The 17,330-nt window shown below is 46.7% G+C and overlaps 1 protein-coding gene across 4 annotated transcripts; it reads right to left on the reverse strand.

Moving 5' to 3' along the window:
- Nucleotides 1-7,885: 7,885 nt before the first annotated feature.
- LOC148393023 (uncharacterized) lies at nt 7,886-16,920 on the reverse strand. 4 transcript variants are annotated; one of them, XM_088385473.1, is made up of 6 exons: nt 16,749-16,920; nt 16,231-16,308; nt 15,435-15,527; nt 11,536-11,680; nt 10,021-10,112; nt 7,886-9,937 (listed from the first exon to the last, which is right to left on the reverse strand). In XM_088385473.1, exons 4-6 carry the CDS (start codon nt 11,604-11,606, stop codon nt 8,490-8,492), a joined length of 1,611 nt encoding a protein of 536 aa, XP_088241599.1. In that variant the 5' UTR covers nt 11,607-11,680; nt 15,435-15,527; nt 16,231-16,308; nt 16,749-16,920; the 3' UTR covers nt 7,886-8,489. The 4 variants fall into 4 exon arrangements, with proteins under 4 accessions (XP_088241599.1, XP_088241600.1, XP_088241602.1 ...); XM_088385474.1 differs by lacking the exons at nt 15,435-15,527; nt 16,231-16,308; nt 16,749-16,920 and adding an exon at nt 12,341-12,711; XM_088385476.1 differs by lacking the exons at nt 15,435-15,527; nt 16,231-16,308; nt 16,749-16,920 and having other exon boundaries at nt 11,523-11,657.
- Nucleotides 16,921-17,330: the final 410 nt, after the last annotated feature.

Genomic DNA, 17,330 nt, shown 5'->3' on the forward strand with positions numbered 1-17,330 from the left:
TGTTAAGGTGCTCCCCCTGGTCTGGCCTCTCTTCCCAGGCACAGAAAGAAAAAAAAAAAAAACATGTTTGGGCTTCTTTATTAAAGTGCTGATTGGATGAAGGGAAGTGTGCGTGTGTGTGGGTGTGCGTGTGTGTATTGTTTATATTCATCTGTGCATAAATTGATCTTGATACACACATACTTATGCATGTGTGAACTCATTATATGTGTGCGCACTAATGCATGCACAACATGTTTGAGCGCCCCGGCACATCATTTGCATGTACAAATGATAAGCGGCATCGCCCGGTGTTGCTAATAGCGGCCTTATTATTGTTAGTTGTCAAGGAGATGCGGAATTACTCACCCACATGGACATTAGCGGATGCCAAGTAACAGGCTGGACAAGGCACCGTTCTCTGCAGACCACTTTGGCCCTTATCAACAATAATGCTTGTTAATAATGCGAAATGGCTCTAATTGCTCTGCGGCGGAATTAACTGCAGCATGATCTTCCTGATAATAACAATAAAAACAGATGCTCGGAGATAATGTGGGCTAAATTGGAAATATGGCAATTGATGTGTATTGTTTTGGAGTGCTGAGCGAGTGCAGCTATTTCATCTGTTGGTTTATTATTATTTTTTTATTGTAGTTACTGTAGCGATGTGTAATATTATGTTTCCATATATTCCCTGGACTGCGCCCGCGGGCATATCTCCTCCTTTTTGCTGTTCTGAAGCTCTTGTAGATGCAGCGAGCGCAACCTTGTTGTTCTGCACGTCGGCTCTGCACCGGGACATTTTAGAATATTGGCACATTCAGCGGGTTTATGTTTGTATTTTTTTTAGCATTTTCTGAGGCATTAAAAGAAAGTGACATTTTATTGTCACAAAAAACTAAACAAATAGTATTGCAGTATTAGCAACTGCATTTTAGCAAAGTTAGGCAGTCAACTACTCGACTACCCTTAATGGACGCAAGTGGAATGAATGGTGAGCTTGTTAAATTAATTTGGGTACATATCGGATTTAAATGATCCATTTTGTAATGATCATGTGGATTAAATCCCGGTGGAATAAATTGGGGAATCAGCTACTGTATTTCATCTGTTGTTTTATTGTAGTTCACGCGAAGCGATGTAAAATTGTGTTTTCACATATTCCCCGGACTGCGCCGGCGGGCATCTCTCCTCCTATTTTGTTGTTGTGAAGCGCATCTCCTCCTTGCGCAATGGACTTTCCCTGACAGAACATTTGAACAAACACACCTCAGCTATTTCCAAATCCACCCCGGGAACGCGTGCGGACGTGCGCTCAGCCGCGCGTGCTCCTCCAAGATAACCGAGGAGGGTTGGCGCGAGAGGGCCGAGCCAGGACCATCGCTGCAGTTTGGTTTGGTCCTCGCTCGGAGCCAGCTGGCCTCATTAGGACTTGATGGGAGGCGGGTGCACGTCAACAAATGTAGTGTGAAGCGTGGCCCGATGCCCGCCAGAGAGATGCCCGTCCAGATCATTATTCGGGGTCTCTCCTTAAGGCGGCGTCCTCACCTGGCCGCCCCACCTGAGCTTAACGTTTGGCTCGGTGAAGCGCAAAGAGGTTTGCGAGGGCGGCTCGCCGTGGCGTGAAGGGACAGGAGGATATGATGCATCACCAGAGACGACCGCCGACCTTACAGTCTGAGGGCCGCCCGACCGGAACCGAGGCCTTGTTCCGACAGAGGGGCTGCGGCGGCGCGAGCTGTGACGGATGGCGGCGGTTCGTTCCAGAGTCGACCTCCCCCCCCGCCGACGCCTCCTCCTCGCCAACCTCCCCCGAGCAGGTGTGTGTGCGTCTCACATCTGCAGGCAGGCACAGTGAACCGAGACCAAATGGCAGACGCACGGGGCCCATCGGGTACCTGTGCACTGAGACACACTAATGATTATGGATGCGGGCCTATTAACGGTCACATCTGTAAGGGAGAACAACAACCAGCGCGTTGGGAGTGAGTCAGCACTTTTCCCCCTCCCCGAATCCCTCTGGAGCCGAGACATGCCCGTGTCAATGTTGGGAAGGGAAAAAGAACTCCAGAATGCTTCCTTCCTAAGGCGCAAACATGGCGCAGGCTGTTCTCCTTGACACACTCTGAGGGGCTCTTTCCACTGCACCTCCTTCCATTGAAAACAGATCGGGGGAAATAACAGCCTGGTTTTGGCTGTTTGTAAACACAACATCGGCTTTTGGGAGCCTGAAAAGTTTCGAAAACTGGTCTAAAAGTGTTGTTTTGCTGTATTGTTTTGGTAAGACATTAAAATACAGAATACGTGTGTTAAAAGGGATATTTAAAAAGCTGTAACATCGCCAACTAGTGGCCTGGCATTCTTATTACAGATCGCGTTCATATTTTTTTAAATTCGGTTTCAATGTTTCGGTTTTTAGACTAGCTCTAAACTTTGTTTCAAAACATTGGCTAAAGTTTGCCAATGCACACGGCGCCCGAAAGAACTCGCCATGCTTGCCAAATTACCTAATGAATTCATCAACTTAAAAACGGCATGAAATATTCATTCTAAGAGTATAGGCGATAAATTAAATATCACTCATTGACTCGTTATTTAAAAATGCATCATGCGATTTGCATAGTTTCATCCCTGAAAGGAAATAATAATGGCCAGTTGTCGTGTAGTGTCTTTCATGACGGCTGAAGCCGGCGTCTTTTTGTTCCCTCGTCTGCTACTTGCCGCTCATTAAAGTTTCAACACGGCCCGTTTTAATTGTCAACCCTTTGACAGGTTGATAAAAGCAACTTGACAATTAAGTTCATTGGCCCCCGCTATGCATATTAATTAGGTCTTATTTGGGTTTCCATTGTTATTAGAAGGAGCGCTCGCCGTGTAGCAAAAATGTCATCCATTAACTCCGCCGCCTCCCCCCTTCGCCAAACTTAATGTAATTAAGCTTGCTATTGTACGGGGCTCGGGAGGGGAGAACTTTTAGTGTTCATTGTATAAATGAGTAATGTCGGCGGCGTGACAATGGCACCGCCAAAATCAGCCGCTCTCAACTTTATTATCTGTAACATGTGCTGCCTGCTCCTGTTTGCCTAATGAACAAAGGAGGCTCGCTTTCATGTCATTGCATGTGGGCGTCTGTATGCGCTGTTTATGGATGTGCCATGGCAGGCCGGGGCGCGTCCAAAGGGGGGGTTCAGAAAAAAAAAAAAAAACGGTGAGTGGGACATAGAGGAAGAAGCGCTTGGATTCTCCTCCAGATTACCCAGCGCTCCTTGCAGGCCCACACACTGGCATCAAAGCGGCAGCCTCAGTGTGCCCGAGGCTTAGACGGCCCCTGTCCACCCTCCCGTGTCACTCCATACATCCTCCTGCTCGCCTTGAATAATTGACACTTCTGTTTTACATGCTCGCCGTTTGCCAGGACACGCCAGCGTGACTCCAAACGGGCCTCATTTGAATGCAACCCCTCACGCTGTACTGCGAAAGGTGCCGAGGAAGTGTCCGGTGAGCCTCGGGTCGGATTTAGCCTGCCATTGGTGTTTGTTAGCGCAATTTGGACATGTGTCGTGGCAACAGGAATCCAAAGATTGGATTTGATTTTTTCCAAATGCCATGCAGATATCGGATACTCGATAGCACGTAAATTTCAGGTTGACGTCACGGAACTATAACGATTGGAATCGGATAGCTTCATATCAAGTATCTAGCCTGTTACGAATGTGGGCAAAAATCGAATATGTATCGAGTTTCTTCAAACGCGAGTGCAGCAGCTCGCGATATGTCGTCATCGGAATACGCCAGTCGTTCGCTTATGCAACAAATAAAAACATCCTCCGTTATTCATTTTTGTGCGCCTAGAAGCCAAGGAACTATGTTGACATTAATGAAAGAGAGAAAGAGAGTGCTTTGACGCCACGAGAGAGTTAATTTTTGCAATATTTGTCTAACAACTCTTTAAACACTCAAAGTGCAATAATTGATAAACAAGAACTAATGGCCAACTATTATTAATATTTTCTTTATGCGACAACTTTGATGAGGCTCTATCTGAAAATAGAAACTATTGGCAATAAATCTGAATACAGCACATGGACCTGCATTGTAAATTCAGTCTTGAGGTCATAAAGTTGTATATTTTGTTTTTGCGCGTGTGTTGCTTTTAATTGCCAAAGCACCCCCCCCCCCCCCATGACAGCAGGTTTGTGGCTTTTATGGCGGCACCAACGGCTCCCCGTGTCACCATGAGCGTCTTCTTTTGAAGACTGGCACGCCGGGTGTCTGGTGGGCACTTACGTGGAGGAATCTGCTGAAGTCGTCGCAGGTCGTCCACGCCGAGCTTCCGCCGATGGCCGCCCAGGGTACGGCGCGGAGCGGCCGCGTTTGTGCCAGGGCCATCTCCGAAGTCAAATAAGCCATTAGCAGTCTGTCAATGGAGGTCTCCTGTTAACACTCAAGCACTTTGCCGGAGTCTCCATTCCAGTGGCGACTCTTTTACAACTACAACAATTAAACAAAGACACAAAGTGCACAGTTCGCTTTTGCAAATGAGCCCAGAGTTGGAGGACATTCCGGAGGTGCGCATTATCAGAACTGCTAGTTTAAATGGACAAAAAGTGCTACTCATTGTGCTGCCACTAACTACTACTGCTGCTGCTACCTTGATTATTTTTTTGCAGAATTATTTGCTCAATTATTAATTTAATTATTTTCATTGATTTTATTTTTTTCTAATTTTATTTTTCAAACATTTTTATGAAATAAAATCATATGGATCCAGATCATTTTTGAAAGAAACATATCCGGATCCATATGATTTTACTTTTTGCAACCATTTGATGAAATAAATTTGAGTAAATTCAACACAGCATTTGATTCAGTGTGCTATAATGACCTCTACAGCTCTAGTGGCTTGCCGTTACACTTTTAATCTGCATGCCCACGCTTAAAACCTCCAAGTGAATGTTTACACAGCGTTGTTATCATGTCAAAGCGCTTTCAGACACAAATGTTGGCGGGAGCCCCAAAAAGCCAAGGAGGGGAAAAGGCCCTTCTGTTCATTTGATATTTACCTTGACCCCTGAAGTGTGTCGTTCGCACCCTGAGGGCTCGGGACTAGCAACTCCCCCCCCCTCCCTCTTGGGAAGGCTAATCTCAACGTGGGCGTTTACCACGGACACCAGACACAACACCATTAGCCGCAGCTCGGCGGCTGCTCATTAGGGCCCCCAATCGATAAAGGCGGCCGCAGAAATGCCCAACGCTCTGCAAGCGGCTATCACTCTTCACTGTTATTATCGTAAAGAGCGGCCAACCCCCCGAATGCAATAATTTTACACCACGTACCACCTCAAAAGCAAGTACGACTATAATGACTGAACAGTACAGTAGCATAGTAGGCGCAAGTGTTCTTGTACAACACAGTGCTTATCATTTAAATGAGTAAACTTACATTTTATATAAAATAGAAAAAAATTCACTTTAATCAAAATCTTGTGCACAAAAAGTTACCTAAAAACTAACAGCTCCAAATTAAAACGCATTGTTGTAAAAAGTTAAATACAACTGAAGTGATTTTTTTTTTTCTTCGGCGCGCCACACTTTGAGAATCACCCGCAACGACAGAACATGACGAGCGGTCTCCAAACTTAATAAAAAGAGAATCAGCCAAGAGCCACTTGACTCTCCAGGGCTTCGGCGTTATGACACGGTCAGTGCAGGAAGTGCGCTCATTACTGCTCGGATATTTCAGCGCTGATGTCTCCCTCATTGAGTGTCAAAAACAAATGACTTACACGCCGGACCGCCTGAAAGCGGCGGGGGGAAAGGAGAATTCATAAAACATAACATGGGGTCAAAACCGGAGCAGAGTGACCCCCATTGCCGCTCACCGTGGAACATGTGGTTGATGTCACCACGAGAAGACTTGCGCAATCTCGTTTGTGCAGGCAATTACGGGAAAAGTAAAATGACATTGATTTGAATGGACGTGTTAGTTTTAGTCAATGTCATTTGTGAGATGAAAAAAATGATTAATGCTTTACACGTTACCAAAAAAAAATAGAAATAACAATAAAATATATTTTTAAGTGCACAGGCCATTTTGCATTAGTTGCCGTGCATGATTGCTTATGACAAAACAAAACGCCCACGTTTGTGTCTATAACTCCAAGTCTGTACAAATGAGTCCCCAAATTTCCCCATGGAAAATTTCCGGCATATTTCCAGAAACGTACCTGACAATTTTCCAGCCTCTTTGCTAAACGAATGTAAGTTAATTATTCCTGCACGTTCTTCCCGGTGAGAGGTGGAAACATTAGGAGCAGGAAATTGCAGATGAAAAGACACACACAGGAGTTAAAAAAAGATAGCTTGTGTGCATGATTTTTTTTTTGGTGGGGGGGGTAGAGGAGAGAGTAATATGGAGGTAAAATCGTGAAAATAAGAGGAAAAAAAGAGGGGCGGGGGGGTTACGTATTGATTTTTGGTGGAGCCGGGAAAGAAAAGAGAGGGAATAAAGAAGTGCTCTTTGGCCGATGTGTCCAAATGAAGTCTCACGGGAGACTCTTAATGGTGGTGGGGGGGTTTGGGGTTAAGGGGGGTGAGGTTGGGCGAGGGTGGAGAAGGGCGAGGGGGGGGAGCGGTGAAGGGGGCAGGTGCCTACCCCTGACTAAGGCATGGAGCTGCCCTTAGGCTAGGGCTAATGGTATTGGCTGAGCTTGCTTTAAGCAGGCTCCTTTCCTAATGGCGGCGTATGAGCGTGCCACAGGATGGACAGCTATTGATTGGCTCAAATGCTCTCCACTTGACAACAAGTCCAAAAACTCCCTCAAGCATATACAATCATTTCGCCGCAAAACATGTCACAAGCACACAAAAAAAGGTGATTAAAAAAAAAAAAAAAAAAAAAAAAAAAAAAACAGGCTGGGGGTTGGTCACACTTATTAAATAGTGTGTGAAATAACATTTTGTGTTGCTATTGTAAATCAGGAAAATTCATCTAGAATATTGCACATGATATATATATATATAGTATATGCTAACCACTAGCACATCAATGGCATTTTGCACTCTTTGTTAGCATTGTGCTAAACGGACTATCCTAAATCAAAGCCCACTAAACCCTAATGTTGCATATTGTGCTATTTTGTAACTTTGTACTTCTCTGTGTACGATAAAACCCATAAAAATGTCGCTTCTATAGCACAGGGGTGTTGACTGTATTTGACAAAGTGTGAAATTGCCACTTTGCATACATGAATACGAGTGAGGGTGTCAGTCAAAAGTGCAAAAAGCTGCTTCGCTTTCCCACCGTGGTGAACACAGTCAAACGGTGTGACACATGCCGCAGATTGTCTTTTCAAAAAGGTGCAGTGTTGGGAGAACAATGCCATATATTTGCTTTGTTGTTATGCCCCGCCTTCCTGTAACACACACATGCACACACACAGAAAAAAAAATGCTGTGTACAAGATTTTCTCTTATTCACAAGGGGCGCTTTTCTAGACCGCTCCAGGCATCTGCTTTGATTGCGTAACTCCCTGGGGAGCAACAACACAAAACAAAAATACTGACTGAATTCAGACTTATAATATAGCGAACAAATAACAGCAACTCCACTCTTCGAAACGCACGCACACACACAAAACACAACATAGTTGGACCAAGAAAAGAAATTGGGGAGTAAATTCACAGAAAACAGGAGAGTGTACAGCAGGGGTGTCAAACTCATTTTTTTCGCGGGCCGCATTGTAGTCATAGCTTCCCAAATTGTGGATCAAATCTAACAATCCCGATTGGCAACTGACTGGGCTGCAAGATTTGCCACTTCCGCCGTTTCCAAGGCGGTGTTGATGATACCGTCGTTCGTGAGCCGGCAGACAAATGCGGTTGGTCAGCGTGAACACGTGAAATACAGACCGTAACACTCCTCCCGTAATGTACCTAATTTTGCGAGTTCGTTCTGTCAAAGAGAAGACCAGTTGATCAATCAGACCTAACTTACCAATTGTTTATTCCTGACAAAGCAAGCTAATACAGGCGCCTGGGTCCCAGGTCCCTCACACCAAAGCTCGTGTGTTCTTGTGACCATCAAGAGACAACACATTCTTCCGGGTTGCCCAGTTATGAAGAAACACAATATTCAAACATGCAAAACATTGTGTGATGATTGCTCGATGGCCATCTCCTCCCCGTCTAGGTGTTATCGCTGAGTGCAGTTGTCCGGCCTCAGCTGTCTGGCGGTTGGGTTTTCCCCGCGAAGCCCGGCCACCAGGACGTGGTGTTATTCTCGTTTCTCACCGACCTTGAGGTGTTCTCGTCAGGTACTCCCTGATACATCCTGTTGCGCAACACTTCGAAGAAAACAACTTCGTGCAGTGGCCTGCACATTTCCTTATGCGACCACACAAGCACAGCCACTACTGGAAATGATATTGATGTGATTATATATAAGTCTAACGGAGCCTCAATAAAATATCTTTGCAAACTGCCGAAAGCATATTATCCTTTAATATTTACAAGGCCGAAAACACAAACACGAGCAAGGCGGCGGTGCTGGGTAAGAACATCCGGGCGGCACTTGATTTTGTCGAGGCGACCAGCGACATGTCTGTTGCTTTCGCGGTTAATTCGGCGGTGGAGGCCGCCACTCCTGCCTGAGATGCCATGGTGACCACGATGGACTCTGTAAAGGAGCCTTGTATTACGGTAATATCCACAGCATGAACTGCTGCCTGGCTGGCGGCCTCCATGGTCACTTGTGCATTGAACGCCACGTTCAGAATGGCCAGCTGCTTCAAAAGCATCTTGCAGCATTCCTCCGGAGTACCCATCAGCATGTCCTGCACACGTATCGTCAAGACCTTCCAGTCGTTGTCCATTTGTTTGACCATTTCGGAGGTGTCCTTTATGGTGTCACGCGTGACCGCTGCGGAGGCCACTTTGTCTGCCGAGTTCGTTAGCCCAGACGCCATTTGGGCCATCTCGGCGGCCAGGTCGACCAGCGCGTCCAGTGCCAATTTGTGCAATTGCAATTCCACCATGGCCGCCTGGGCGGCGTTATTGGCTTCCTGGGACGCCGCCATTGCGGCGTTCACTGTGGAAAGCAGGCTGTTGGAACTGCTGCTCAGCAAGGTGGCGGCGCGCGCCGCTACCTCCGCGGCGTTCAAGGCGGCTCTGGCTGCGGATTCTGCTCCGACCGCAGCCGCAGCCGCCGAGCACGTTGCACTTACCGCCGCGGCCGAGGCCGTCAAGCTGACCACTAATGACTTTTGAGCATACCCCATTTTATTTCTTGGCACGTTATTCACCATCCTAATCCCTGTATCTAATAGTACGTTTGCTGCGTTCACTAAACTTTGAGCGCTTGATGGATCGGATGTCATAATGGCTTGGCGTCCTGCAACCTCTGCCTCCTTTGCCACTTCCACTGCATCCTTCATGACCTGCATCAAATCAGCTGTCACATTGGATGACTGATTTTCAAAGAACTTTTGAGCATCAATGGACAAGTTGATAAGCCTTTTGGCGTTGATTTGAAATGCAACGGATCCAATCGCCACTGCGCTGGCCAGCTCCGCCGCGTTCAGCGACACCTCCGCCGCGGTGCCATTGATGATAACCGACGCATTTCGCACCGCTTCGGCCATCACATTTGCTGCGTCTGCGACTCTGGCCGCGGCATCTCTAGCCGTCTGCGGCTCGTTGTCTTCATTGACAACTCTCTCTGCGGCAAGATTTGCCTCCTCCGCCCTGTCCAAAGTGGTGATGATGACACCTTTAAGATCAGCTCCAGTGAGTTCCCAGGTGACGCCCGCCGCTGAGGCGGCGAGGCACGCAGCCGCTGCCGTCAGTGAGGCTTGTCTTGCAGCTTGGACAGCGTTTTCAGACTTGTCATTGTCAAGGGTGGTCGTCGCCTGGAGGAGCACTCTCCCATGTTGCTGAAGCCCCTCAGCAATCATTCCTGTTTCAGTTGTCCGGTTTTGTCAGATATCTTACATAATGACACAAAGCTCTCTACTACAATCGTCTGGTCAGATTACTTACCAAGCATGGAAATTACCTCAACGAAAGTTTTGATGTTCATCCCTGTGCTTTTCCGGTTTCTGAAGTGCCCAAGGAAAGAGAGTTGTTGTTTGCTGTACAAATGATAAAAAGGGGAAATGGGTACAAGGTGAACTTCAGTCGACTTTGCTCCTTTACCAAAAGCTTGCAAATTGGCACAACAGTGGCAAATTGGCACAATAGGCTTAGAGAACCCTTGGACCTGACGTAGTTCTTAACTTTCGTAACACCTGGAAAGCGTGCCAATCTATTGAGATTGAGGAATTTCCAGACACGGAGCTGAAAGCCAACCTGTCCGACTTTGTCTTTCTACAGAAGGACAGATCCCAGAGAGGGCTTTGCTTCGGCTGTGTCAACGTCCTTGCCGCAAAGGAAAACACTGTGGTCGTGCAGTCAAGCCTTGTCATCAATTACGGATGCGCGGCGAGCGGGAGCAAAGCCATCGAAGGGAGCCGGAGCGCAAGCTGACGCCCCGCTCACGCCCGTTGTAACAAAGTCTGCTGTTACAGCACACAGCAAAAGCGCCCAGCTATACCTGGCACTCAAGATGTTTAGTCAGAGCACATGGACCAAAGCCTCGATCCACTTAATGCTGCTTTAATAACTATTTTTATCCCCCCCGCGGCTTCAAATTCAATGTCTATCTTCCATGTCGCAGGAACAGGGATTCGACTCCTCTCAGTACTTACCGCACTCAGTCGGATCCACTGCCCGAGTGGCGCTTTTGGTTTCGCCACATTTTATCACCTTTCAACCACTCCTTCATCTTAGAAAAATAATTATACAGAATCACAACACGGATCTGGTCGAGGCACATTCTTTTGCAATCAGTCAATTAGTAATTGTTTACTGTGATTTTTCTTTCGCTTTCACTGGCTTTCCCTTCTCGATGACACTCTTGGCTCATACGTAGAAGTTGATCTCAGTTAAGACTGTAGGGTCACACACAGGCTGGGTGTCATGGAATGAATGGAGCTGGGCGACCAAATGCAGCTTGGACCAGGGTTTATTGAGGGAACTCAAAAGTCAGACTATAGAGGTTCGACTAGGGACGAGAATAACTGAACAGAAAGACAAAAACAAGAAAGACGAAACGAGAAAAAAGACAGACAAACGACTAGATAACAAGAACAATCCGAAGGGGGGTGACACGCAGACAGGACTTAAATACATGACAGGTAACGAGAGACAGGTAACGGCGATTACATAGATCGATTGAAGTGACACAGGAGAGGAGGGGCGAGGCGAAAAGAAACCATGGCAACATTAAAACAAGGAAACGAATGGAGACGGATCGTGACATTAGGCAGTCGCCCCCTTCCAGGATGATGGCCAAGAATAGTACAAGAATAGGAACCTTGGAGGTGAGGAATAGACCTTCTTCCGCAATCAAAAAGGCTTCACAGCATACATGAAATAATTCAACTGGCAGCCTACTGGCAATTATCATAGCGTGTATTAAAGATAAAGAACTGGGACAATACCTAGCACTGTTACCTGGCGAGGACTGCGCACAAGCTTCTCAAATGGACGGTCAGGCGGTCACACATCCAGTCCAAAGGTTCCATTTGGATCCAGACGTGTCCTCAAGTATTGGACGCCCTCTCCTCAACTCGCCTTTCCTCGGCAGGCTCCGAGAACACTGCGAGGGTACCCAAAAGCATGTCAAACATCAGGTCTACTGGAGACTGTCTCAAATTAGCTTTACGGACAAATGCTCTTTACGACCCCTTCACTTTGCTTTGCCACAGGGGCACTTGGTTCGCGAGTTCCTCGACTCAACTGCAGCCGTACAAATGAGGGGAGCTCAACTTCTCGTGAAATGCCTCGGTGTTCAAGCTGCCTTGGCCTTCAATGCGGAACTTGAAGAAGGAAATACTGCATGAAGGCATACACCTGGGTTCACAGCACAAGCTCCAGTTGAATTATTCTAAGTCGCTAATTGCTTGCGTCATTGTCTTTTTTATTTATTCCTTGTTCCTCAATTAGGGCATTTCTTGATCAACTACATTCTTGCCATCGGTTTTCCCCACACACGTGTCGGGACATTCAAACTTTGACGTCGTCCCGTTTTGGACAACGGGTCACTCGACTGACCACACCTAAGGCCAGAGGTTAATGGTATGGTTAGAGTTAGGCTTGGGTTAGGGTTGTGGTTAGGGTTGATGCGGTGTGGGTGAAAAGAGCCGCCGTGCCGACATGTCTCGGTATGTTGCCAACAGACTATCTAGCTGCTAGATTCCAGCACAATTAGTTCTCGGGCTGACTCAGACACGCCACAGTGCATTTGGTATCGTCTTACCAACTGCTGTAGCAGAAATGCCACCTTGGGCACAAGATGGCTTCAACTTGATGTGACGCAGCCTGCCCACCGGAACCGAGCTGAGCGAGGGTCAGGTCAACCCGTCGCATGGGAGCGACTGGAGTGCACCATGGCGCAGCTGAAGGAACTTTCGGCTCAGGTCCAGAGCCTCTCTCAGCTCCTCCAGCAGGCCCTGCAAGCCGGCGGAGGCACTGTGTCTGCCCCCCCACTCATCCATCCGGCTCAGCTGCATCTGCACGCCTTGACTCCGAAAAAATGGCCATCTGCTATCACGCACCTCACCGGTAAAGCTCTCCTATGGGGAACATTGGAGTTCGACCGTCAAACACTCGCCCGCGCTTCCTTCGAGGCATTCGTCTGACCATAGTGTTTGACGTTAGCCCCACCGTCACTCAACTGAGGCCCACTTCACACCTCATCCTACGCAAAGAGAATGCTTATTTGGTCGGGACACACGCTTGCTTGCAAGATGACAACAAATATGGCATTTGACAGGTGCCGTGGCTGCGTTCCCATAATACGCAAAGATTGCGTTGCCCAAGCTAGGCCTCCAATAAGGAACTTGAGGATAGAAACATTGTCGATAGCGTGATTGCGGACTCTCAAGCTCGAGTTGAGTTCTTTGAGGCAGCCATCCCATCATCTCTCTTATTTATGGCAGTTTCCTTCTTCCTCATATTTCTTGGTCAACTACATTCCGTGTCATCAGCTTTTCTCACGCACTTAGCCAGCAGACTATCCAGCACAGGGGTGCTCATTACGTCAATCGCGATCAACCAGTCGATCGCCAAGCTACTACTGGTGGATCGCAAGACATTTTAAAATTGTTTTTTTTCTATAGGCTAGAATCCATCCCATTGCTTGATTTTGAAGAGAGAGCAACAGCAATGTGTACTGTTACACAAACTCATATACTTTATCATGTTCATATATGTGTAAATCCTCTTAGAATTTTATATGAACAGGACTGCTCACTCCTCCGTGAGTCGTCACCTTACCGTGGTGGAGGGGTTTGCGTGCCCCTATGATCCTCGGAGCCATGTTGTCTGGGGCTTCATGCCCCTGGTAGGGTTACCCATGGCAAACGGGTCCTAGGTGAGGGGCCAGACAAAGCACGGCTCAAAAAGCCCCTTATGAAGAAAAACATATATGGACTTAGATTTCCCTCGCCCGGACGCGGGTCACCGGGGCCCCCCTCTGGAGCCAGGCCTGGAGGTGGGGCTCGAAGGCGAGCGTCTGGTGGCCGGGCCTTTCCCCATGGGTCCCCCTTTCCATGGGCTCACCACCTGTGGGAGGGGCCAAAGGGGTCGGGTGCATCGTGAGCTGGGCGGCGGCCAAAGGCAGGGACCTTGGCGGTCTGATCCCCGGCTGCAGAAGCTGGCTCTTGGGACATGGAATGTCACCTCTCTGGCTGGAAAGGAGCCCAAACTGGTGTGTGAGGCAGAAAAGTTCCGACTAGATATAGTCGGACTTGCCTCCACACACAGTTTGGGTTCCAGTACTAGCCCTCTCGAGAGGGGCTGGATTCTCTTCCACTCTGGAGTTGCCCACGGTGAGAGGCGTCGAGCAGGTGTGGGTATACTTATTGCCCCCCAGCTGGGCGCCTGTACATTGGGGTTCACCCCGGTGAACGAGAGGGTAGCCTCACTCTGCCTTCGGGTGGGGGGACGGGTCCTGACTGTTGTTTGTGTCTATGCACCAAACAGCAGCTCAGAGTACCCACCCTTCTTGGGGTCCCTGGAGGTCCCGGAGCTGTCAACTGATCACCTCCTGGTGGTGGGTTGGCTCCGAAGGTGGGGGAAGATGCTGGTCCGACCTGGCAGACCCAAACGCTCTGTGAGGGTCTGCTGGGAACGTCTGGCAGAATCCCCTGTCAGGAAGAGCTTGTCCTGAGGGCCGCAATTGGCCCGCGGGCCACGAGTCTGAGACCCCTGGTGTACAGGATCAAGGAACACACTGAAAACAAATAAGTTAAATGTCACGAGAAATGAGATGTAATAAAAAGTTGTAAATTTGAAAAATACTTAGAATGTTGCAATTTGCAAAAATAAAAGTAATAAGCAAATTAGCATATTTATGTGATATTATTAATTTTGGGTCAATTATCAAGAGAACCGGCAAATAGGTGCTAATCTCCACAATAAGTGTCCCTAACATTTGCTAATAGTTACTAACCGTCCCTCACAAACACTTGGACAAACATTCGGGGTAATTGCCTCTCGGCCTTCGCTGAAAGTTGCTAGCTAAAATTTGCCAGCTAAAAGTTGTTAATGACAGAGGCCCTGATTTCCGCCAACATTGTAACTACTTTTCCCCACGTTTAACTTGAGTTTTGTTTGACTTTCGATGCGCAGTTTCCTAGCAAACAACTCCCCAAACGTTCGCCTTCGGGAACATTTGACATTGACATCACATTCTCCTGTGCGCCCCAAACCGTTGAGGAAGCATTTGCTTATGTGGCGCTAATACAACAAGCGCTCCCTAACGTCTTCTGCTGCTTTGTCAAGTGTAGCACTACCCTACCTTGCAAAGTAAACAGCATCCAACAAGTGAAAGTTCAATTCAATGACAGCTCCTTATTTTTATTTATTTATTTTTCCTGGCGTCTAAACTGGCAAAAAAAAAAAAACCTCGCTCGGTGTGTTTTTCTTTTCTTTTCGATTAAATGCTCTTTCTCCGGCTGTTTGTGCTCTACAGTTGGAGTGCGCTACATCGCTACTTTCTTCTCTACAGGGGCCCCTGGGCTCCCCAAGCAATAGGAGTAAATTAGAGTGCACCTGTTCCAGCTCCAAGATAAGCCATCTCCAGAGGATTTCCTCTGAGTAAAATGAAGTGAGTGAAGAATAAACAGAATATCACAGCATTACTCCGCCAAGGTGAAGTCGGCTGCTGCTCTGGGGACACTGGCTTGCAAGGTTTTTTTTTTTCTTTTTTTTCTTGCACACAACACCCAACAAACTATCTTGTGCAAACCTCTGCATGTGAGACTGCAGGAATGTTTTTTTTTTTCTTGTACAGAAGTAAAAGCAAAAAGCAGTCAGATAGACATTCTCCCGATTGTATGTCCACTCACAGCCTTGACTTGAAAAGTTCTTGTTGGTACCTGGCCGGTCTGCTGTGGCTTACTTTTTTACTCCAACTTTGCTTCGAGAGCCTTTGAGAACACCTTAAAAAAATAGAGAGATTAATAATGCATTTCATGATCATTTTCCGGCAGCACGGTGTGCTGGAGGTTAGTACATTTTTCACATGTCTGAGAGTTTGTGTTTGAATCGTCTTCACGTGTCACTTATTACGTCCCATTAACATTCATGACGAATTGACAAAATGATGCAGGGAGATTCTTGCATGAATTTTGTAAAAAAAAAAAAAAAAAAAAAAGTCCAAAAATATCCCATGGTAGTTAACAAAGATTTTCCATTCTTTGCTATTTAAGGCAGGGCTCAGTCATGTAATAAATAAATAAATAAATAAATAAATAAATAAATAAATAAATAAATAAATAAGAGACTCTATAGCTAGCAGGAAAAGTTGAACTTATTAATGATTTATCACTTTTCACCTCTTATTTCAGTAGTAAAGAACCCCAGTTTAATGATAATGCCTTCATTCGGGACGGCTCAGAATGAAGCACATCATTTTTACACTACCATCAGACTAATGAGGTTGATTTTGATCCTAGTTTCTTGGCACCAGAATGCTCCAAAGACAACACAGACTAACAAGTCCGGCGTGAAAATGTCTTGATTGTGTTTGTAAGCAGCATATTACACAATTCATTTTCATAGGCCACCATGAGCTTTGTTGTTTTAATGGCCTTTTGCACAGCAGTCATGTTGACACAGTAAAACACTAAATAGGACACATACCGTTAGAAGGATTAGTCTGGTGGATCTGTATCCCTTTAGATGTTGGAACAGCTTTTCTGAGATGGATATTTATTGAAACTGCAACAGAACATGGTATCAAAGGCGACTAACAGAGAAGACAAAGAATACAAAAACAGCATAATGGCAAAGTGAGACAACAATAAGATCACATAGTTGGATTTTATCCGCATTAAGACTGTGAAGGCAACGCGACACCCTGTGAGGAAAGGACACGAAGCAAAGAATAGGACGGCCTATGACAGAAGTAGTATTTTATTACAGTCATACAAATCCCTTAGCCGAAAAAGGAAAGATTTGTCAAATCATTAAATGAATAGCAAGGAGAGTAGTGAGCTAGGCTTTGACCAAGCCTGACCAGGACAGGACAGGACAGGACAGGACAGGATAGGCTAGGCTAGGCTAGGCTAGGCTAATGTTGATCTGCTCACATCCTCCATGGAACAGGAAGTAGCTTGCTAGCTAAATTGTATGCGCGCAGTTCGTAGCCTCATACTCACAGCAAAAGATTTCCCAGCTGGGGTGAAATTTCAGGATTGACCTAAAATGCCCAAGAACCTTTAATTGAATTTTATTTGACATTCCCTCAATCCCTTTGTGTGTTTGCACAACTTTCTAATCCAAAATCCTTGACGGAAGTCTGCAGGCTAGCAAGACATCCAGTGAGACATTCCAGTTAAATACAGTCATACAGCCAAACATTTGAGTCTAATCAAGATGTGGAATAAAAGTTGGCGCTTACTCCGCATGATCACCTCCATGCGTACTTTTTCTTCTACTTTGAGGAAATAAAAGCGCTCACCTCAGTGTGAGGCCAAAAGACCACTGACCGGACTTGTCTTGAATTCAAAACACCCTCCGTCGGTTGTCACATGAAAGAGTTGGGTAATTAGAGGGGGTGGAAAAAAAACTGTAATTCTTTGTCTATTTGATCATCTTTCTGATTCGGTCTCCTGTCTGTTCAAATGTGCCGCTCCCCTACCATTAGCACCCCGCTCCCCGTCGCACCGCCAGTCTGTTTTAGCCTCTTTGTTCCCCCAACAATGCATTATTGTTATTGCGGCTAATTGCATGCCGCTCGC

This window comes from Syngnathus floridae, chromosome 9 (genome assembly GCF_059516105.1).
Source record: "Syngnathus floridae isolate MCC-2025c chromosome 9, RoL_Sflo_1.0, whole genome shotgun sequence".
NCBI lineage: Eukaryota > Metazoa > Chordata > Actinopteri > Syngnathiformes > Syngnathidae > Syngnathus > Syngnathus floridae.